At 39.9% G+C, this 22,336-nt stretch overlaps 1 protein-coding gene across 11 annotated transcripts in view; it reads left to right on the top strand.

Annotated features, from left to right (window-relative positions):
* The window catches only part of ehbp1l1a (EH domain binding protein 1-like 1a), a 36,550-nt gene extending 14,247 nt beyond the window's left edge, over positions 1 to 22,303 (top strand). For 5 of the 11 annotated variants that reach the window (XM_020100186.2, XM_020100184.2, XM_069519279.1 and 2 more), the window contains 18 exons: positions 92 to 3,733; positions 3,819 to 3,884; positions 5,168 to 8,745; positions 8,838 to 8,892; positions 9,121 to 9,327; positions 9,733 to 10,281; positions 10,718 to 13,081; positions 13,315 to 13,411; positions 13,917 to 14,083; positions 14,162 to 14,210; positions 14,337 to 14,849; positions 14,950 to 15,001; positions 15,134 to 15,177; positions 15,913 to 16,024; positions 16,935 to 17,034; positions 17,669 to 17,742; positions 18,676 to 18,790; positions 19,645 to 22,303. In XM_020100186.2, coding sequence (XP_019955745.2) covers positions 92 to 3,733; positions 3,819 to 3,884; positions 5,168 to 8,745; positions 8,838 to 8,892; positions 9,121 to 9,327; positions 9,733 to 10,281; positions 10,718 to 13,081; positions 13,315 to 13,411; positions 13,917 to 14,083; positions 14,162 to 14,210; positions 14,337 to 14,849; positions 14,950 to 15,001; positions 15,134 to 15,177; positions 15,913 to 16,024; positions 16,935 to 17,034; positions 17,669 to 17,742; positions 18,676 to 18,790; positions 19,645 to 19,738 — 11,878 coding nt within the window. In that variant the 3' untranslated portion in view covers positions 19,739 to 22,303. The other 6 variants (XM_069519281.1, XM_020100187.2, XM_069519283.1 and 3 more) reach the window with 4 other exon arrangements.
* The last annotated feature ends 33 nt before the right edge of the window (positions 22,304 to 22,336 follow it).

Raw genomic sequence — 22,336 nt, 5'->3', positions numbered from 1 at the left:
TTAATAATACCTTGATTTTCCTTTAGAGTTTTCTTAAGTGCATCAGTATTTTTGTGCTGACATCAATCTTTGGTATACTCTACTCCTTCAGAAATGAGAGCATCACTGCCTCAGTGCCATCTCTTCTCAGAGACACCAGTTCTACTTTTTCTTCAATGGAGGTGAACAAAATTCAAGAAGCTCAGTCTGGAGAACAGTCCATTACAACACACTCACTGTGGGAGGAGTCACAAAGAGGCACTCTAAAAAACAACCCTACTGTTTCAGTACCTGATGTAGATGAGAAAATCAAAAGCATCACAGATGCCTTGGACCAAGTCACTTCAAGATTGGACCCTCATGTTGGGTGTCTCTCGGAACAGCAGCCCACAACAAAGGATTTATCAAATCAAACAAAAGAATCTGTGGCATTGCCTCCATCTAGTAACTTTGTTGCCTGTAGTTTGGATTCAGATAATTGTTTGGAGGAAGGGAGAACTGAAAATGTGTCTCAGTCGATAAATACGAGCCCATTGTGTGAAAGAGATGGTAGAGTTAAACAGGAGCTTGTGTTACCAAGCTCTACAGTCAGAATAGAGGAACAAAGTGTGGAACTTAGTTTATTGGGTACTAGAGGGAGTTCTGTTTCTCATTTACCATCAAACATACTTTCTGAAGTACAGATTGAAGAAACTGTTAGAATGCCCAGTATGCTTAATTTACTTTCAAGTTGCTCACAATATTCCAAGATTCCTGGCATGCCATCTTTATATCACTCACAAGTTGTAGCTTGGCCAGATGAGAGAAGTTTACTTTTTCAGACGTTACCCAGCAAGACATTGCAAGTACCCCTGTTAATAGATTATTTGAATTCTATTTATGCAGGTAGTGCAGGAATTGCAAACATGGTGGACCTAACACCATCATGCTCAAAGTCTACAAGTATTCCTGGATTCCCATCTGCTATGAAACGTGAACCTAATATGGCTCGGCTTTTACCTACATGTCCCAAAGTTTGCAGTGTTCCAGGTTTAGCTTCTGTTGGATCAGTGCTTGGATATGATAAGAATGTTTGGGACAGATGTTCTCTATGGACAAAAACATTGCAGATAAAAGAAGCATTGGTTTCAAATCTGTCCTGTGTTCAGGAACAAGATATCAGTGATACTAACATGATTAAAGTCATGGTGGCCATGTTGCCTACATGTCCTAGAAAGGCCAGTGTCCCAGGCTTTCCATCTGAACAATTGCAGAAGGCTTCCAACACTCCAAATATGGTCAATTGTCTCCCTACATGCCCCAAACAGACATTTATTGCAGGTATGCCATTTAGACAAAGACTTATGACATATAAAGACAGCTGGCATATTTTGGGAGAATTAATATTAGATAGACCATTGAGAAGTCATCATGTTCTCATTGAGGAAAAGTCACAGGAGGATAAAGAACACATAACACATATGGTAAACATGTTACCATCTTGTCCCTGTAAGGAAACCATTCCTGGATTTCCCTCTGTGCCACAAAGAAAAGAACCCAGTGTAGCTTGTGTACCACCAAGGCAAGATCCTAGTATGGTGGATGTTTTTCCAACTTGCCCAAGAAAAACCAGAGTCGCTGGTTTTCCCTCTAGGGAGCCAGTTAGTACTCAAGATGAAGGTTTGGTTATAACCAGGCATATTGTGATGGCAAAACCACTTTGTAAATGTGAAATCCTGATTCATGATATTTCCCCAAGTGCTGCTCAAGATCTAGACACAGGAGAAATTTTCAGTTCAGTGGCATTGTTGCCTTCATGTCCAGCAATATCCTGCTATGCAGGTATGCCCACAGCCCCCCATAAGCTGTCAAGAAATATTGTCAGTCTTGTATCTACATGCCCTAAACTGACCCAAACACCTGGTATACCATCTAAAGACCATAACAGTTCAGATAACAAAGACTGGCATGCCTTGAGGATATTAATTAACAAGAGACCAGAAAAGAATATACATGCTTACATTGTTCAGTGGATACAGAAAGACACTGATACCTTTAAATATGGTAGAATGGTTGATATGTTAATGAGTTGCCCCGAAAATGCCAACGTTTTTGGCTTACCCTCTGCTCCACGGCAAGAACCTAGTATGATTAATGTAATGCCCTCATGCCCCAGACATAGTGCAATCCCTGGTTTGCCTTCAAAGACTGGACAAACACTTTGTTCCTCTGCCTGCAAGGAATGGTTGTCTTATAAAAGTCTACAATGGAATAATCCATTTGTCAAAAGGGAAGAGCAGATTCTAAATGCAGCTTCATGTTTTGCACTAATCTTGCATTCAAATGATCCAAATGTGTTCCATCATGATTGTGACTGTGACAGATCTATGGTATCCATACTGCCCTCCTGTCCACGGACAGCCTGTTTACCAGGCTTTCCATCACTACTATGTCAGACATTGGCTGATATGCCAAGTATAATCAATCTGCTGCCTACTTGTCCAAGACATACCAGAGTTTGTGGAATACCATCTAGATTTTATAATGAGTCTGATATAGTAGAATGGAGTGTTGACAAAATGCCATTGTGGAAAAACCCATTAACAAACCCCAGAAGGGTGTCAGTAATACATGACCAAAAGATGTATTTGAGAGTGAAGGAAGTGGTTAAAATAATGGTATCCATGTTGCCATCATGTCCCAAACACTCTAATATTCCTGGTATTCCCTCTAAGTTAGGAAAGAGACCAGTGGAACCTTTAATTAAAGAGGCTCCCAGCATGTTAAAATCATTTTCCACTTTACCAAAACACAGTAAAATTCCAGGTCAGCCTTCAAAGTATAGTACAAAAGAATTTGACTGCTGGTTCGAGGAAAGGGATGCAATTTTGGAAAACCCAATTAATAGAGGGCATAGGTTTGTTAACCAAGATTTTAAAGTTAGGGAAATTACACACTGGGACAATGAAATCATGCTGAGAATGCTTCCATCATGTCCACGACAAGCCCTGAATCCTGGATTTCCATCTGCTTCACAATCCCAAGCTGTTGATGCCAGTGTAGAAAAAAATCTCAATTCAGTAGAATTGACATCATGTTGCCCGACACTGTCAAGTATCATTGGTTTTGCTTCAAGAGCATCAGTTATTTCTGATACTAAAGGGGGCTGGCCCGTCGCGACAGTAAAGACAGAAGGCTGCTGTCAATTTCACCAAAAGCATCACTGTCTTTACAAAGATAGAATCAAGGCAGTTCTTTCTCCTGAACCTTCTTGTCCACCGCCTGACATAGACCGGCTTCCAAATATGGTGAATATTGTCCCCTCTTGCCCAAAGAAAGCGTCTGTTCTCGGTGCACCATCAACACATGTGCACCAGTCAGGACAAGGGTGGCTAGTTAAAAAATCTATATTGATGAGTAATCAGTTGCCATTGGAAGAACAATACCTTAGTAGGTTTAATGTCAGAGAAAGATCCATGCAGTTGATATTCCCCTTCCAAGATGAACAAGATGTGCAACAAAGGACAGTTGAGTCATCAACCTATCCCATTGAAGCCATTGTCAGAGATTTACCATCATCAAGTTTTGAAATTCAAGTGGATCAGCCATCCTCAAGATTTGATGGGATTGTGATGTTGGATGGTGAGGCAATTCCAGCCAGATTAGATCTTGATGCAAAAAAACCAAGATTGGATGTGTGCTCACCTTTAGAGATGCATAAAGATGAACAGGGCTTTTGGACAGAGGCCAAAGGAGTAGCTGTACTAGAAAAAGGGTGAGTCGGTTGGAATTTAAGAGTTAGAGTTCTGTCTGCGATGTCAGACGAAATTGAAACATTTGCTTTCTGACTCTGTTTTCAGAAACTTGCATTGCAGAATGTGGCACTCCCTTCCTGACATGCCACTATTGTTGAGTGTTAAAAAGAGGTGGGTTGCCTTGGTTTGCACAGTGATGCAATTATGTGTTGCATTTGCACTATTCCAACACCATTTGGCTGACTTTTAATGGCAAAATTTGCTTTTGACGTGCGTGTCATCTGTGGAGATTTAAATTGCTGTGCAGTTCCCAGATTAATATAAAGATGTCTGTCTTGTCACCTGTCATTGCTTCAACCCCATGGGTCAGAGAGAAAGTCAAGAAACACATACATCAATAAATTAGATCATACACTGACAGGAAGACTAGGAAGAGGGCCCTTGAGTCATTGTGGAGGGTCACAGAGTCATACCTAGGAAGAGTCAAATGAAACTTTTTCATTAGAGTTAGGGGATGTCTTCACTACATTCTATGGCATTGTGGACCAAGGGTATGTTCAATACTTGTGAGAGTCAGTAAGTGGGAGAGAGAATGACACGTGGCATTTGTTTCTGTCAGAAATATTTATTTGTAATAATGTGTTGCATGATGATAATGCCCTCTTCAGGTAGGCTTTATTTTAAATGGTTATAGTGGACTTGTAATGCTACATGGTCACCAATGAGAAAAAATATAATAAAAAAACAACTGCAGAAAACAGGCGCGAGCTGCAAGTAAAAATAAGAAAGTGACAGAGACACCACGCCAGGTGCAGATGTCAGTAGAAACAATGGATTTTTGGAAAAGAGTATTAAGGATTTTTAAAGAATCAGTGGAGGTAATAAGTTAACAAAGATGTGTATAACAACATCCACTGCATCAGTGTGGGTGAACATCTTAAATTAAAGAAATCCACAATTATGTTATTAGAAAGCTACAGTTTTACAAGTTTTTGAGGAATCGGCTGTGAAGGACTTGATAAGAAATATTTTTTCTGCCCACCCATGGGCTTTACTGCACTGGCTGTAAAGCAGTAGTTGTTATAGTAACCTAAGCAAATGTGGCATGATGTTTTGCTTGCAGAAGTGCAGCTTGTAGCTCTAGTGAAGAGTTTTTAATACAGACTGGAGCAAGTGTGGTGTTCTTTTTATTTGCATGCGTGATACTAAAAAAATGTATATATATATATTATTTATATCTTTGCTATCATATACAGATTGTAGTTGCATTTTTTTCAATGGAGCACTACCTGCTTTTCCATTGATTGACTGAGGTACAATGTACCACTCGATTGGAATGAAAATATGTAGAATTACATTGTTGGTAATGGGAATGGTCTACTGCAATTCCATTTTATTTGGCACATTCCTACTGTTAATTTTTTACTAAAACTTTGTATTTACCTTCTCTTTAGACCTCCAAACATGGTTTCACTACAGCCATCATGCCCAGTTGTTGCTGGTGCAGCAGAACCCCAGTCCCAGACCCAAATAATTAATGCTGAGCAGATGTTAGACAAACATCCTACAAATGGGACCATATTATGGGAAGAGCTTCCAAAGGTGACAACAGAGATAACTAGAAATGCATCAGAGGAAGAAATGGAAACAATGAGAGAAATGGTCAGTCACATCCCAATGCTCCCTGGTGCTGCCACGAGGTTAAACACTGATGATGAACAGAAGACAAAGACAGCAACTGGGATGACAGATCTGTTACCAATATGCCCAGCAGCTAGTGGCATATTTGAATTTTCTGCTACTGCTGAACAAATGAATGAATGCCCACTGGAAAGCCAGCCTACAAGGAATAAGCCACCGAAGAATAAGGAAATTCTAACAAGTGACTGTGCTCTTCATTTAAAAGAAGAGGCAGATTTAGTTGAACAAACTATGGATGAAAAATCTTCCCATCCTAGTGCACAGTGTATGCCATATTATGTTAAGACTGAAATTGAGAACAAACTGTCCTCTTTCATGATAACATGTCCCAGTATGACAAACATTGCTGGCATGCCATCTAAATTGCCTGTTAAAGTAAAACATTCACTTATCGAACATAAGCCAATATGGGAGAAACAATCAAAAGTAAAGGAAATATTTCCAGGATGTGCATTTGTTGATGGAACGAACAAGAAAGAAATGGTTTTACTGGTACCTTCTTGTCCCAGAGAGGCTAGAACTCTAGGGTTCCCATCATTATCACACAACAGTTTTCTTTTCCGTGGACTAAGTATGGTGGATATGCATCCCTGTTGTCCACATCTATCAAGTATACCTGGCGTACCATCTATCAGTGGAGCTAATAACAGATCATGGAGTCCTCAACAGAAACCATTTATAAGTAAGAAAATGAAAACTGAGCTTGTTGTCATGGCAGTTTCACTGAAAGAAAAACAAGAAACAACTAAAGTATATCATGAATCAGATATGATGAGCCTTTTAAGTTCTTGTCCAAAAACCTCATGTGTTGAAGGCTTTCCATCATTAATGAAGTATCAGTTGAACAAAAGCTGCGCTCCAGATCACCAACCATTCAGGGTAACACTGCCAAAAATCAACATAGCCATGATTGAAGATAGAACTCACAATGAAGAAGTGAAGGCCGTGCCAGCTTTAGACCAAACTTTTACAAAAGAGACTGGAGTGCATGAATTTCCATCTGATCTGGAACCTACAGTAATCTGCAAAGGGTCTAGTAGCATCAATCTCCTTCAGTCTTGTCCAGCTATCTCCTTTATAGCTGGTTTTCCATCAGTACAGAAAGCTGACAGCCAAGATTGGAACATTATTCATCAGCCATTATGGGAGAAGCCATTTAAAAAGGATGTGTTAACACTAAAGAACAATGGAATACAAAAAGACATGACTGGAATTGTTTCTCTTGCACAAAGTTGCCCATGTAAATCCAGCATTTTTGGTTTTCCCTCTGTCCCAAAACCAAGAATGAGTTATGGTATTGACATGACAAATATGGTCAGTCTTTCCTGCTCTTGGTCAAAAGAGTCACAAATACTAGGATTTCCATCATCTCATAATTCAAAAGAATGGAATATCAGCAAGGAGCCACTGTTTGAACCAAGAATGAAAGAAAAGCAGGTGTCACTGACTGACATATATGAAAGAGATGAGAGAGCAATTAAAACTATGATTTCCCTTGTACCATCCTGTCCAAAAGCAGCACGGATACCAGGATTCCCCTCTAATCCAAATCCCTTAAGTGTGTATTGTGCACCAGATATCATCAGCCTTTCTACACTGTGCCCCCAAGTTTCCAAAATACCTGGGATCCCATCAGTTGTTGTGAATATGAGTTTAACATGGGTAACAGAAAGGGGATCACTGTTAAAGAGACTACCAATGAATGGGGTCTTATTTGACAAATCAAACGACAACAAGAAGATAATCAAGAATATGTTTTCCCTTGTACCATCTTGCCCTAAAGTGTCAAGAATTCCTGGTTTTCCCTTTATCTCAAATCCCAAAACAGTGTATTATGGCCAAAATATAGTCAACCTTCTTCCTTTGTGCCCTGCAGTTTCTACCATATCGGGATGTCCATCAGTTGAAGGTCATGAGGAAAAAGGATGGGTTACTGATCTGGGTTCATTGATGAACAGACGGCAAAAAGAAATTCTGTTAAGAATTAACAACTCACCAACTAAAATAGACAAACAAAACATGCTTTCTTTGGTTACATGTTGCCCAGGAGCATCAAAGATTCCAGGCTTCCCATCCTACCCCCGATACAATATGCTGAGTCTTGTACCTGTTTGTCCCAAAATATGCAGTTTCCCAGGATGTGCATCCAGTGAAGGGACCTCAAAATTCCAGTGGCTTTTCGATCCACACACTTTGTGTGATTTTCTTACTAAGGAGAGAATTTTAGTGATAAATAGGCCAAATCAAGATGGAGAAACTGGGAAACAAATGTTGGCCTTAGCACCATCTTGCCCAGAGGCATCAAGGATCCCTGGGTTCCCCTCTGCACCTCGAAGCAAATCCAAGATTGAACCCAATATGCTGAGTCTTGCACCTGTTTGTCCCAAAATATGCAGTTTCCCAGGATGTGCATCCAATGAAGGGACCTCAAAATTCCAGTGGCTTTTCGATCCACACACTTTGTGTGATTTTCTTACTAAGGAGAGAATTTTAGTGATAAATAGGCCAAATCAAGATGGAGAAACTGGGGAAAAAATGCTGGCCTTAGCTCCATCTTGCCCAGAGGCATCAAGGATCCCTGGGTTCCCATCTGCACCTCAAACCAAATCCAAGATTGAACCCAATATAATACGTTTTGTACCTTGCTGCCCAAGTGTTTCGAGTCTCAACGGATTTGCATCAATGATGACAACCACAAGCACAGAATGGTTACATGAAGCAAAACCAATTTTGAAAAAACCTCAGCAGAAGAGGACAGATGTGACTATGACACTTGATGGACAGGACCAGCTAGATTGCTCCAACATAAAAAACATGGTGACATTAGTGACATCCTGTCCAAAAGAGGCCAGAGCATGTGGTTTTCCTTCTGCTCAAGTTGTAAACAGACCACCAAGCATGATCAGCTTATACACATCTACCCCATGTGTTTCATGTGTGCCAGGTTTTCCCTCAGCAAGGATGCTTAGCTCTGAACATATCGAAATACAAACAAGGACGCCACACAGAAAGGCCTTGTTTAATAAGCAGCAGAATGAGAAGATTTTTCTTATTGTTAAGTTTCCAGCAAAACTTAAACAAGATGAAATTAATTCAATGGCAGCAATGGTGCCATCATGTCCACATTTGACTAAAACCCCTGGTTTCCCCAGCATTTTGCAATTGAATCCAACAGAGGAAGAAACCATGGCTATTCCATTGCTTTCTATTACTGAAAAGCATACAGCCCCAGAGTTGCCTTATGGACAGTCAGCTGAGCCATACCCCAATGACACAAGAATCCCTGGTGTTCCCTTTACATCTGTCATCCAAAGCACAGAACTTACACATGGTGAGATTTACAGTGTTATGATCAAGCTGAAAGATCAATTTCTTTCTGTGTCATTTCTTTTGTCATTTTTATTATGTTTGCTCTTATGACAGTGAAAACAATCAAAGGTGGTGCGAAGCAAATCGTAGACCTTTCTTTACAAAAAGGGTAAGTTGAAGAGCCCAGTAACCTGGCATCGTTTGCTGTGAAGGGGGCCTATCTAGTGCTTGCCTAACATAGTTTGTGAACTACTAAACAGTAGCTTTAGTATCTTGATTATAGACTGCATGGTGAATATCAGCATCTCTTAAATCTGTATTTCATCACTTTTTGTATTGCATTAGAGTATTATTTATGTGGATTATGCCTTACAATCTTTTACATTTGGGTCCCCAGCGTATCACAAGTAGACAGAATAGCAGCAGAAGAGACCCAAACAGTGAAGAAAACGTTGGACACATCAGAGCCAGTAGGAGTCTTGGGTTGGGAAGTGTTGGAGGCAGAGGGAACAATAACAGAAAAACTGGCAGAAACCTCTATGTCAGCAAATGAGGAAGAGACCCCAGGATTAGTAAAGGCTATTGTGGGTGTTTTCCATAAGGGGTAAGTGTGAGACTGGTATTAAATTAATCTAGCATGCAACATGGTTTGCTTCAGTTATTAATCCGCAAGATTAAAAATATTGGCTCCTGCAGCATTAAAGGCTCGCAAATGTCTTTTATGAAATCTGTTTAAATTTGGAACCTCCCATTTTCCCCTTTTAATCTATTTTATTAATATTGAATGGATGTTACACAAAGGTTCTATTGCTCATCGGTCAATACTGGCTTGATGTTGTGTAAGTTAAACCAAATAAAAAACTGGACTGCATTTATTTCTATATTTCAATACTGTATTTCAATACTATCCATTGCAGTGGTTTCTATAATTTGCTACATGATCATAGAAAACATTGTTTTTGCATGATTTCAGAATTCACTCACACATTTCATTATCCATTTCTCACAGTTATGAAACAGTAGTATCCATATTGGGGCCATCTAGTTCCACTGTAATGGAAGTGAATGACCAACCCAAGGGTAACTCCTTTATGGATCTGAAGGACAAGAGAGACACCCCTTCAGATGAGTTTTTTCTCCATGTGGCAGACAACACTACTCCCTTACAGAAGATAGAGGGACAGTTCGAAGACATTGGCAATGACCAAAACATTGAATATCCAGAAAGTGCTGAACCTTATATGTGGAACTTGGTATGTGATCAATCAGCATCTCCATCACCAACCATGGACAGTGATGACTGGCATTTAGTTTGTGCAGGCATGAAGAAATGGCCACCATTGACAGAGGCAGATATCACTGAAATATCAGAAGATGGTGAACAAATAGATGGACGAGAGGTCTCTGATGATCAATGGCATATAGAGGAGAGATTACTCTCAGGGCAGGACTCTGTTCAAACATCAGAGCACATAGAAAGTTTATTACCAAGGTACGAGACTCCGGTAGAACAGGATGAGGTTAGGACAGTGTTGTCTTCTTCACAGCTGGATAAAGGGTGAGTGCTGGTGGACTATGACATGCTTAAGTGTTTGGTTGCATGGCGTGACAACGTACACGTCCTGCATTTTCTGTTGTAACATTGTCTCTTGTTTTGCTGAGGAGCACTCACTTCTCAGGAAATGTTGATGTCAGCTTTTTGTAATAGCTGTACGGATTGGCTTTGTGATGTGGTATGGTCAAGCTGCTTTTGCTGTTTGTGTTGTATATAGGTGTTGTAAACTAAGGTCAACTTTGTCTTTTTGTCCTGTATGGGCTGCTGTGTCATATCAAGTACGCGTGTTGTGAATGTGTGAAACAAGATTTAGTTGCTGTCCTTTAAGTTGAGCAAATTAATGGAGATTATTAATTGGTTGGAGATAGAGTGCATGGAACAACTGTATGACAAAGTCAAGAAAAGAAAATTCTAAAGTATTTTCTTTCTTTTCCTTAAGCCCCGAACAAGCAAGCTTGGAGGAAATTTCTGCTACTTCCCCACAGTGTACATCAAATGAGTCACTTACAGGTGCAAATGAACATAGAGAGGTACTTATAGGCAAACCCTTGGATGAACAAAACATAAGTCCAGCTGGACCACAAGCTGACATTGCTGTTCCTCAGCGTGGCAGAAAGCCAAAGCGTGGCGTTCCAGAGCCTCAACAGAAAGGATCTAATCAAGAAAAAGACATTGTTCCGATACGGCCACTTAGAAGAAAGGATAGTTTAACACCAGACCGCAAACAAAAGCATGGTGGCTATTCTGTCAATCTCCCCACTGAAGCTATTCCAAACCAGTCTGTTTGGAAATATTCTACTGATGATCCCACAAAACCCACCACTGACCTTGCCCCATCTTGCAGCATAAACCTTGTACCTCAGAATTGCCATGACCCAGAAAGTGTTGGAGCTCAGATAATATCCACAGGTGGATATAAACACAAAGAGGAAGCAGAATCTATGCCAATATCTATGTATGTTGCTCCTCCTCGTATTAAAAAAAGAGATAGGAGTTTGCCACCTGAACCTCCGCAGAAAACTTCTCCTTGCAATCCGGTAAGGATAGAAGACTGTATCACTAGAGAGAAATTTGCTGAAATAACTCATAACCAACAAGATATTAAAGATCAAGTTAGTCCAGCTTTGGAAACATCTGATCCTTCTACTGCTGAGAGAGTTTGTCAGAAAAGCTCTGATGTCTGTGGAGTAATTGAGCCTTTACCGGTCATTGATAAACCATGTCGAACTGCCACTGAAATGATCCCTTCACAACCTGTAGAAAGAAAGGAACAAAACATTAAACAAGAATCTCTTGGGAGTGCATCTGTACAGAAAGAATTGGTCTGTTCAAAGGACAAAGAACAAATCTGTTGTGAGCCAGATTGGCCTAAGAAAAGCAAAAATACATCAGTCGAGGTCGTAACGCATATAATTACCTCCTCTGAAACAAAGGGAATTGACAGCATCACCCCGAAACCAGAACCAGAGATATTTCAGGTTGAGCAAACTGCTTCTCTCTCAATCATCAAGAAGATATGTCTTCCAAAACGTGGAAAAAAATGTACTTCAAGCAAATATGACAAGGGAATTTTGGCTCAAAATGTACCTATTGTTGCAACCATGGAAATTACAATACCAGTGGAGATTGATAACACTGTAATGGGTGATATAGAAAAGATAAATACAGTTGGTGATACAGTCAACATCACATCTTCTCAGAAATCAGAGAATGCCCCAGAGATAGCAGAGGCAGAAAGTGACAAACAAACTACCCAACCTATCCCCAGGCCTCGTTTGAGGAAACGTATCAGTGGCTCCTTCCCAGATGACTTTACAGCTACAACATCTCAGGCAGAGGAGGCACAGGCAGCAAGGCAAGGTGGACCCCTATCAATTTCATCAACAACTAAAGAAGTGGCAACGGTGCAAGACAGCAAAGACCTTCTTCCTCTGGTTCATCAGCCTTCTTCATCGATAGAAGAAGTGAGCGGTGTTTGTCTGAGGAAAACCAGATTGAACACTGAAAGCAGGATTCAAGTAGAGGATGGTAATGCTTCACAGAAGACCATGGGATCAAGCTTGCCTATACCAAAACCAAGAGTAAAGAAACGTCTCAGTGATTCCTTCCCAGATGACATTACAATACTTGGCTCACCACCTCCCTGTGACTCAGACACAATAGCTGATTTGATTGGTCATGAAACAGTCCAACAGAATGGACAGTCAAGCTTGTCTCTTCCACTGCCTCGGGCCAAGAAACGTCTCAGTGAGACTGATTTAGACGGCACTCCACCTGTGGATCTCCCCATAGGATCATCTCAGAGAAACCTAGAGGATTCATCTGTCACTCGAGAGGAGACAAAGGAATGGTCAACATTGTTGGATTTAAGTGTGAGCTCTGAAGGAGGCTTTTTCACAATCCAAGGTGAAAATAACGTTGCATCAGAGGTAGAACAGGAAGTGCTAGCAGCAATGGAAGATGAACATTTTCCTCAGCCAGATTCTGTAGAGGATACTGAGGGGACACTGGATGAAATCATTGAAGGCTGGACTTTTACAGATAAACATGTAGTTTCAAATGATTCAGAGAATGTTACAGATGCAGTATCTGAGCAGGATGACACTGAAAAAGTCCTGGAAGCAGAGGCAGAGAAGTCCCTTGCTTCCACTGCTGCGTCTTCTCAGGATGACTGGCTGCATGTAGAGGATGGTAAATACAGTGAACCAATGGAAATAACACCAAGGAAGGAAATGAGAGATGAAGAGTTGGACTTTGGCTTTGTGTCTGTAGATGTAGCTGCTGGTTATTTAGAGGATGACAGGTAAGATTAGTGGAAGAAAGGTTACATGATGTGTGTTTTTTTATTGAATATCCTCTCGATATACAATAACCATTGCAATTTCCTAATATTTAATATTGTCTATGAATGTGGTTACATTAACAAAATTGTTTGGAAAATCAATAACATCAGTTTGTTTTTTCAGGACAAACATGTATTGAAAGAAACTGCAGTCTATTTTAATCACTTTTCTTTGTTTCTGTGTGTCCTTTCAGGCAAAGGGAGAGAACAGAACAAGTGGCTGGCCTTCCTCAAGCCAGTGAACAGACGACACCTCAAAAAAGACCCGCAGATGGGGCTGCTTGTTCGGAAGTATGTTACAGTCTGTCAAAACCATTCAATGTTTGTGTATTAGTAAGTGATTAACTAACTGTGTGCAAGATCATGCTTGGAATGAAGAAACCTCCAGAGAGCTATCACCAGGGCTGCACTTCCCCTCAACTCCAAGGAGCTTGGTAGCCTCTTTCAACTTTTTGTTTTGATTTGGTTCTGATGAATGTTCTCATCAGCTTCATTTCCATTTTATTTTATACACATTGCTTTGTGACCTGTTGAATTCTCATGCTGGTGACAATCACATTTAACCCATGACTGATTGCATCAATTAACTTCACGATTACACCACCAGCAGTGTAGACTGTTGACACAAGGCAGTTTGGTTCCATGAATTCATGATGTTGATGCCAAATTCTGAGCCAACCTTTTTCATGCATTCTGAAAATGGTTTTCTGTTTGCCACTGTTGTCAACAATGGTTCTATGATTTTTTTTTCCTGTTATTGTACTCCCAGCAAAATAACGTCTGTATTGTTTTATAGAGCCTAATGGCCAGTCCCACCTTAGTGATGTCCAGCCAATCTCTACTGGAATGGTGTCAAGAGGTCACACAGGGTCACAAAGGCATGAAGATCACCAACTTTAGCACCTCTTGGAGAAATGGTCTGGCCTTTTGTGCCATATTACATCACTTTCAACCAGAAAAGATGTAAGGAACAATTTAAATCCTGTTTTTTCTTCATAAACTGTTTTATGTGTTAATTGTATAATCTTTTTCTTTGTATAGCAATTATGAAATGCTTGACCCATATGACATCAAGCACAACAACAAAAAGGTAAATTAATTAAATTAAATAAATTAAATTACCAGCATATTATATTCCAACATATTTTTTTTTTTCATTGTTTGTTGATCAGACTTAATATAATCATTAATTCTTTAATTTTTGTACATCTTACAGGCTTTTGATGGCTTTGCTGAACTTGGAATTTCCAGGCTGATGGAGCCGTCAGACATGGTCATGCTAGCAGTGCCTGACCGCCTTATTGTCATGACTTACCTCAACCAGATACGCACCCATTTCACTGGCCAGGAACTCAGTGTGATTCACATCGAGAAGGACAGCAGCGAGTCCAGCTATGCAGTAGCAGGGGACCGGGACAACCAAGAGGACCCAGAAGCAACTGTTCGCTACTGCGCCCAAAGGCTCCAGGAAGAGGGTATAAGTCTTGAGACAAATGGGACAGCAGGCACTGCAGAGAAGGACAGTAAAGCCAGTCGGGATGTGGTTCCACCGCCAAGAACTAAACGGTTGCAGTTTGCTGGGGCAGGTGGGGCTCAGTCTCCCGTAGCACCACCAAGAACAAGTCTTTTGTCCAAGACAGGTTTCTCTCATGTCAAAGATGCTGATCTGGTCAAGAAACGAAGGTCACAGCGGAGGAGTGGGTCTTTAGATGAAGGAGAAATATCAGGGGTATGATGCCTTATTGCCTCGGTCATTGATCTTTTTAAATTCTCATCACATTTCTCCTTTACTTATTTATGATATATGAGGAACTCTTTTGTCTTTGTAGGTCATTGCAGGCCAAGAAGACAGTGTAATTAGCCAGAAGAAGACTGAAACTGGTAAGTTCTCCTTGAGTTGTCTACATTGGATTTTCAGATTTGCAATCATTTTTTGTAATAATTGTTTCCAACAATCTAATCAGTGAAGTATACAAAGAAATGGTATCGCTCATTTCTATGTTTGTCTTGCAGAGAGAACAGACACAGTAGTTGAGGAGGGGAGACCAGAAGGCCAGGTCAGTCAGTAACCATTCGTGTCATTGTTGGGTTGAATCTCTAGAATTGTTTCTGTACTTAGTCCAAATTTGTAAGAACTGGGGTTTCCCTAGGAAACAAGTTTTGGTCACACATGTTGTACTAGTGGTAGTGTTTCTTTTACCATTTTAAATCATCTGTATGTCCAATGCTTATCTCACGAACTGTTCATCTTATGTCGACTTTAAATTGCCTGAGAAAGTGCAGTGTCAAATTTGGTTTGATGTGGATAGATGATATGTTAAATATTCATACAAATATTCAGTCAGTGGGGGCGGGGCTTAAGCATCAGTATGTGGACTGAGCTGAAGATGTCCTCTTCTACATCCTCAGATCAGATAAAACACTAGCAGTTGTCCGCCACTGTTGTAATTCAAAACTCGCTTGCCAGCAATAATATCATCTGTCCAGATCATTGTCATTATTTGATTATTTTTTATTACACCCTATTGTACTGACTGACATTCATGGGAGTCACAGTTACTGATCTCCATCAAGGCAGCAACATTCACAGAATCACTTCCTCTTCAAACTATAAATCACAAATGTGCAGAGAAGGAAAGCAAATCTGTTTAATTTTACGAAAAACACTGACTATACAATCAGTGCAAAAATGCAGCCAGCATTACTGTAGGCCATCGATCAGCCCATTCCAAATGTCGAAAGGCATTGCTCTTGTTAATACAATGTTGTCTTGTGTGTAACAATTTATCCAGGACCCCAGTCAGTATGTTCTGAGTCAGATGGAAGCCCTCGAAGCAGAACAAAATCACATTGATTCCAGAGCAGGTGTGGTGGAGAGGAAACTCAGACAACTACTGGAAACAGGTAAGCTAGTCGGCTGTCTTACAGAAATGAAATCTCATTAAAGGAGTTTATGGTGACAGCTGGATGCACAGTAGGCAGGAGTTGAACACAGAAAGGAGTCCCCTCAGCAAACTTGACTCTAGGCTGGCTAACCTCTCCCACCTCTGACATCACGAACCCAAACCTGCCTGGGAGCAGTCACACCATCATTCAAAAGATCTGACCTTAACCAAATTATAACTAAAGAAAAAGAAAAATTCATCACGTATTGGCAAGAAATGACAAGATCACAGCACAAAACATATTTGGGCCTAAACAGAAAACGAACTGTGGCAGACTAGCTGACCAGAGTAACTGATAAAAAGCTGAAGAAGACATTGACAATGTACAAACTGAGTGAACGCAGTCTGGCAATAGAGAGGCTGTCACTGTGATGGGGGAGCTGTAGAGACAGAACTACACTTCATCACACAGTGTCAAAACTACACAGTCCTAAGAGAGGAATTCTTCTTTTTAAAATTCCAAAATCTGACAGAAAGGGAGAAATTACCCTGCATTGTAGGGGATAACCAAGAATGTATAGTGCTGCCGGCTAAATATGTCACTTCCTGCCACAAGAAAAGAGACACCAGTGGGACTTGTGATAAATTGTTACTTACCACAATCTCCTTCTGTGGTTTTTCTTTTTTTTTTCATTCATTGTGTCGTTATTCACTGTTATTCCTTGTAATTTATCTTTAGATTATATCTTCATTATATAACATTATTATTGTAATTGTGCTTTTGCAATACATTTGAATGTCTTGCCAATAAAGCCTATTTAATTGAAAAAAATGTATTAATTTCTTACTTTAGGACACGATTATTAATTTGATGGAACAATTTAACTTCCTTTCATTATTTTTCATTATGATGCGATTTTCTCTCACAGGAAGTGACAAGGTGGAGGAGGAGAGGTTGATTCAGGAATGGTTTACACTGGTTAATAAGAAGAATGCTTTAATCAGAAGGCAAGACCATCTGCAGCTAATGTAAGACATCCGCACTAAACTGATGGAAGCATGCACTGCATAAACTGTAGAATTTACAGCACGATATTCAATGAATAAATACATCTCTGCAACTAGATATTCACAAGACGCAAAAACTGGGAGCTCTGTGTGTGTGTGTGGGCTCGGCTCCAAAGGCAGCTCCCTTAACAACAAAATTCATAAAACAAAGATATTCAGTAAAAAGAGTGGAAAAACACAGCAAACTTAAAGCTAGCAAAAGAGCTACAGCAAACCGTCTGCCTGCTCATACCTGTATTTAAAGCTCATCTACAAGTGAAAAGAAAATACAATCAAACCTGAATGGAGCAGAGTTAAGTTGAAACAAAGCAACATCATTACATTTCTGTCTTATACCTGGAACAACTTCATGAATCAGTTTTCAGAGACACACACTTTGACCTGCACTCATGTGAAACCCACTACATACTCTATGTACAGTCATACATTTGTCATGGTCATACAGATACATATACATCTTAGTCCAAACACAGTTGGAGATAAAGGTAAACTGACATAAACCGCAATTCTGTAACATAAACATAATAACCTGTAACCTATATTCATTTTAAACTATAGGAACAACACATTGTAATACATCTCTTCTGTTTGACAGGGTGGAAGAACAAGACTTGGAAAGAAAATTTGAGCTGTTAAATGAAGAGCTGAGAGACATGATGGCGATTGAAGGTACAACTTTGCTTTAACATGGTTAATATCATAGTCATGCTCCCTTAAACCACTGTGGTTGAATACTCAGATTTCAGTCTATTGCTCAGGACGTGCTTTCTCAATGCACTGCAATTAGATCATATGAAAGGAAAGCACCCAAGCCCAAGAGGGAGTACAAATATGCATGACTGCATCTCTGAGTGTTGTTTTCCTCCAGAAAGACAGCTCAGACATTTAGTTTAACTTCTCCTTCTAGCAATGGCAAGTTCTAATGACAATCTTGACTGTACTTCACGTTGTCCATCGCAGCCACAAGTTCATTTCTATTACAGAACACTACATTCTGTTCAATGCATGTAGCAGTGAGGGGACAAAGTGTCCAAGTGACGATATACTGGACAATAAACACCAAAATGATTTTTATAAAAGGCGTGAGCTGTTGAAAGTGCTATTTGTTGAATGCAGATTTCAGGAGAGATGTTCAGCCTCAAGATAATTTTATGTATTGCCTTAGTGGAAACCTGAACTCGTGTCACCTCCCTGATATTTGTTTTTCTCAGTGAAATAAGAACTGTTCATACATTTGAAAACTGTTTTAGATAGTGACAGTAGCGGTATTAGATGTATGACTGTGCAGGATAAATGTATTTATTGGTTTATATATGGTAGTTTACACAAATTTGTGGGGTATATTTTTTTTTGCCTCTGCAGCATAAACATTAGGTGTTTGTATATTGTCCAGTAGTTTCTGGTGCTGCTCCAAGCTTACTTTGGTTAAGCAGGTCAATTAACTTGAAAGTATAGATAAATATAAAAAAACACTTTTTTGAATCCCTCCTAGCTTTTAAAGGTCCATCCTTCACACTTTGTTTTACTTTATAGCTCTCCAGAACGTTCTCATCCCTCTCACCTCTCTTCCTTTGTTTGCCTCTGCTGTCTTTTTTGGTGCAGAGTGTCAGAAAACTCAGGCCCATAAACACAGAGAGCAGCTGCTGCTACAGGAGCTGGTGTCACTGGTCAACCAGAGAGACGAACTGGTTCACAATATGGATGCCAAAGAGAGAGGGTGAGGCACAGTCACTGCGCTGGTTGGAGTGTTATCAAAGTCGTCTGTTTCTTTTATTTGCTCTTCAACTGAGGGTATAGGAAACTGGTACGGTGGACTATACACATACAAACTGATTTTTTTTCTAAAATAGTTTTTCCTTGATTGTCATTGATTGCAGTAAAGTGCAGAGCAGTTCATCCAGCTACTATGCAGAACATCATGCAACAATTTTGTGCAGATGGAGTACTTTCATTTACTATATAGTTTATTTACCTATGGTGCCTGAGGACACTGTGTTGTACAAGGTGCGACATCCTCTGTCCTTAACCCTCAACAAAATTAAGGAAAAACTACCAAAAAACCCTATTAAAAATTGAAATGGAGGATCTTTTGCCAGTACTGGTAGAATATGTGATGAGGCATATTGTGTATCAAGCGGTCTTGTTCAGCTCCCACCACAATCCACCATCATGTAAAATAAAATAAAAACACTTTTATTTATAGAAGCAAATAATTCCAAAGGGGTAATTGTGTTATTAAGTTATTTTTGCTTGTTCAAGAGACATTTGGAAAGTCAGCCTTAATGTTAAATATGTGACTGTCCATGTGTTAACTGTATTAAAATTGTTAGATTCTCTGTTACAGAGAGTGAGGGACTCTGCTTTCAGTGGTGAAGGCTTTGTTAGATTGGACGTGTTCCTGAAGTTTTGTTTAACTTTAAAAATCCCTTCCTTCCCAAAGTAACACTATGAAAATGTGAATTGCGACAGCTGGAAGTAAAAGTCTATCTGCTCTGTCAGACTTTTATAAAGATAGACAAACATCATATGCTTTATTCAAATCCAACCTAAGACTCGTCCTCTTGTCTTCAGAGCTCTGGAGGAGGACGAGCGTCTGGAACGAGGCCTGGAGCAGCGGAGGAGGAAGTATGCTAAACAGCAGAAAGAGAAGTGTGTGATGCAGTGATTGTATCTACCTCCAGCCATTAAACGCTGGGTCACTTCTCTGAAAGACAGTGGGTAAAGACAAACTCAAGAATGGGACAGATGTGTTTTCCACCTGCAGGATTTGCATGGTTTTAAGGCAGCGGGAAGAGCCACTTAGGCCAAGACCACCAACATAGCTGATCCAAGGATCTGCATTCAAACAAGAAAACACACTGAACCAGTAGGAGGTGGTGTTGCCTTTCCAATTGAGGCCCAGGTGGTCCAAAACTAGAGTGAGGCTCTGAGTAATGTCTCGGCTCTGAATCAACTCAATTGTTATTTTAGAGCGTCTCAGAATGCAGCACGAAGTTCCATTTTATGACGATGAAGATCAAGGTGGTTGATCTGTGGGTAGTGTAACTTCCATTAACCACACCCAACAGAAGTTTCAACACCAAGATTATACCCACTCAACAAAACAGGCCTTAGTGCCTCAGAGAGCTGCTTGTGCCTTTTGACGATTTGCTTTGCGGTGCCTGTGTTGTGTTTTTAGTGCCTGTTACTGATTGTGAATGTGAGGTTTGTTTGACTGAAAGTATCTTAAAGATGTAAGCTGCCAAAAACAGGAGGGTTTAGGGGTGACCGCTGTGGTTTCTTCATGCCTCACACCAATATTTGCATGTTTGGACTGGACCTGCTAATAACCAACAATGATTCATTGTTTTATGATGACTGTTACTCATGACAGGATGAGAAAGCTTCAGGACTAAAGTCTCTGATATGAATATAATGTCTAAATGGTTTTGCAGCTACTGCTCCTATCAGTAATAATCTACCAGTGCTTTCAGCGTTACATGATCAAAAATGATTCATCCATCAATTTTCTGATCTGGGTAAGGTCTGCTTCAGTTGTGGCTTAAACTGCTTTACTGGTGTTGGAGTTATGTAACGAAAGACTGTGGTTTGTGTTCAAAAAACAACTTAGTTAAGGTTATGGAATGGTTGTGGTTCTGGTTAAAACCAATGTTGTTGTAGGTGTTAACCACAAATATTAGTGACTCATTTTGAACATCTTTATCTTTGTGCCTCTCCCTACAGACTTTTAGTACCTCTCGTGAATCACAGGCAAAAATGCATTCAGAGTAAACCACCCCTGTCTGTCTCTTTACTGGTCCTCTCTGTGTGCCTGCACAATGTGTAGCTCTCGCAAAGGGGACAGGTTTGCCTTCAAGGATTTATGGCAAAATAAAAATAGAGAAAAACCAAAAATAATATGTGAACTAAGTATAGTGAGGTAAAAGACCCATGTCTGACCCACTTATCCACCACAACATGCTGTTAGTCACTCTTTATGCCATCCCACCTGACTTCTCCAACAGAAAGCTTTCTCCCTTTAAAATACATTTCTCGGCAAAAGAAACATGTTTTAAATATAATTTGTGATTCAACTTGAAGAAAACACGAATAAGGAAGAAATGTTTTCATTGCTGTCTGTCTGTCTAGCAACCAGGTTTGTTGTTGGAAGGGTTGGGTATGGGCCAAAAACAAGCACTTCCTGTTAAAAGACAATAAGTGTGAAATACGACCTAATTCCCTGCTTTCACTGATGGAAAAAACAAAGTAAGACTCTCTCTTTCCACGCCCGGGCTTCTGTGAAGTTCTCTAAGATATTGCTGCATTAAAAATGACAATGAAAAGTCAGGTTGCTAAAATGGAGAGCAGGAAGGCAAAGCAAAAGTAGTCTGACTTAATAGTTTGAGTCACTAAAATATTTTCATATTGTATAAAAGCTTCAGTGAGGACGAAGGTGCCAATGTGATGCAAAGACAAGGAAAGCAGGATCCAGATCAGTCTGCTGAACATGCACTAAACATTTATTGGCTTCATTTCAAGTCTTACTGTTTATCCAAGAGCTCTGGGGAAGCAGCCACAGATATATGTCTGCTCTGCTAGAATGGATCTTAACCAAAGCTTCGTTATCATCGTGCTTTACCTCCACCACTGCAGAAAACGTTTATAGGAACAGGAACATTTGCATGAGACTTGAACATATAGGATTTTTGTCGCCACAAATTAGGAAAGAGTTTTCTTCCAGTGAAAAGGGATTTTTTTTCATCTCCACCGTTGCAAGTGTTTGCTTGTTGTGAGAAGTTTTTTGTTTCTATCTAACATTGCAAGGTCTCCGCCCTTACTTTGTAAAGTGCCTTGAGATAATGCACGTGTGTTGTGATATTCCTGTTTGAGTACTGGCAATATTGTGGAAGATGTGAATGTTGGTGTATGGTAAAAACCCAAATTAGCATCTGATAAAAGGGAACTGGTGTTTCCAGCTCTTCAATGAATTAATAAATAAAGGACAGTTCCTTGTCTTTGCACAGAAAAAAACAAGGAAGTGTGACAGACACGGAGGTTTTTGGACATGAAAGGTTTTGTGTGTAAAAGTTTGCAGTTCTCATTTTGTTATACTGCTGATTGTATTAGCTTTGACCACCACTATTGTGAAGTAGTTAGTTTGTCAAAAGGATTGCTGTTGGAGATTGTGGTTCAATGTTATATTTACACTGTTTGTAAACCTTGACAAATACAAACTTTTTGGATGCCTTTACACATCTTGTGCAGTTTGTTTTCTGTCATATAT

This window comes from Paralichthys olivaceus, chromosome 22, assembly GCF_024713975.1.
Source record: "Paralichthys olivaceus isolate ysfri-2021 chromosome 22, ASM2471397v2, whole genome shotgun sequence".
NCBI classification, from domain to species: Eukaryota; Metazoa; Chordata; class Actinopteri; order Pleuronectiformes; family Paralichthyidae; genus Paralichthys; species Paralichthys olivaceus.
The sequence above is the reverse complement of the archived record's forward strand: the minus strand, read 5'-3'. Positions and strand labels throughout refer to the sequence as shown.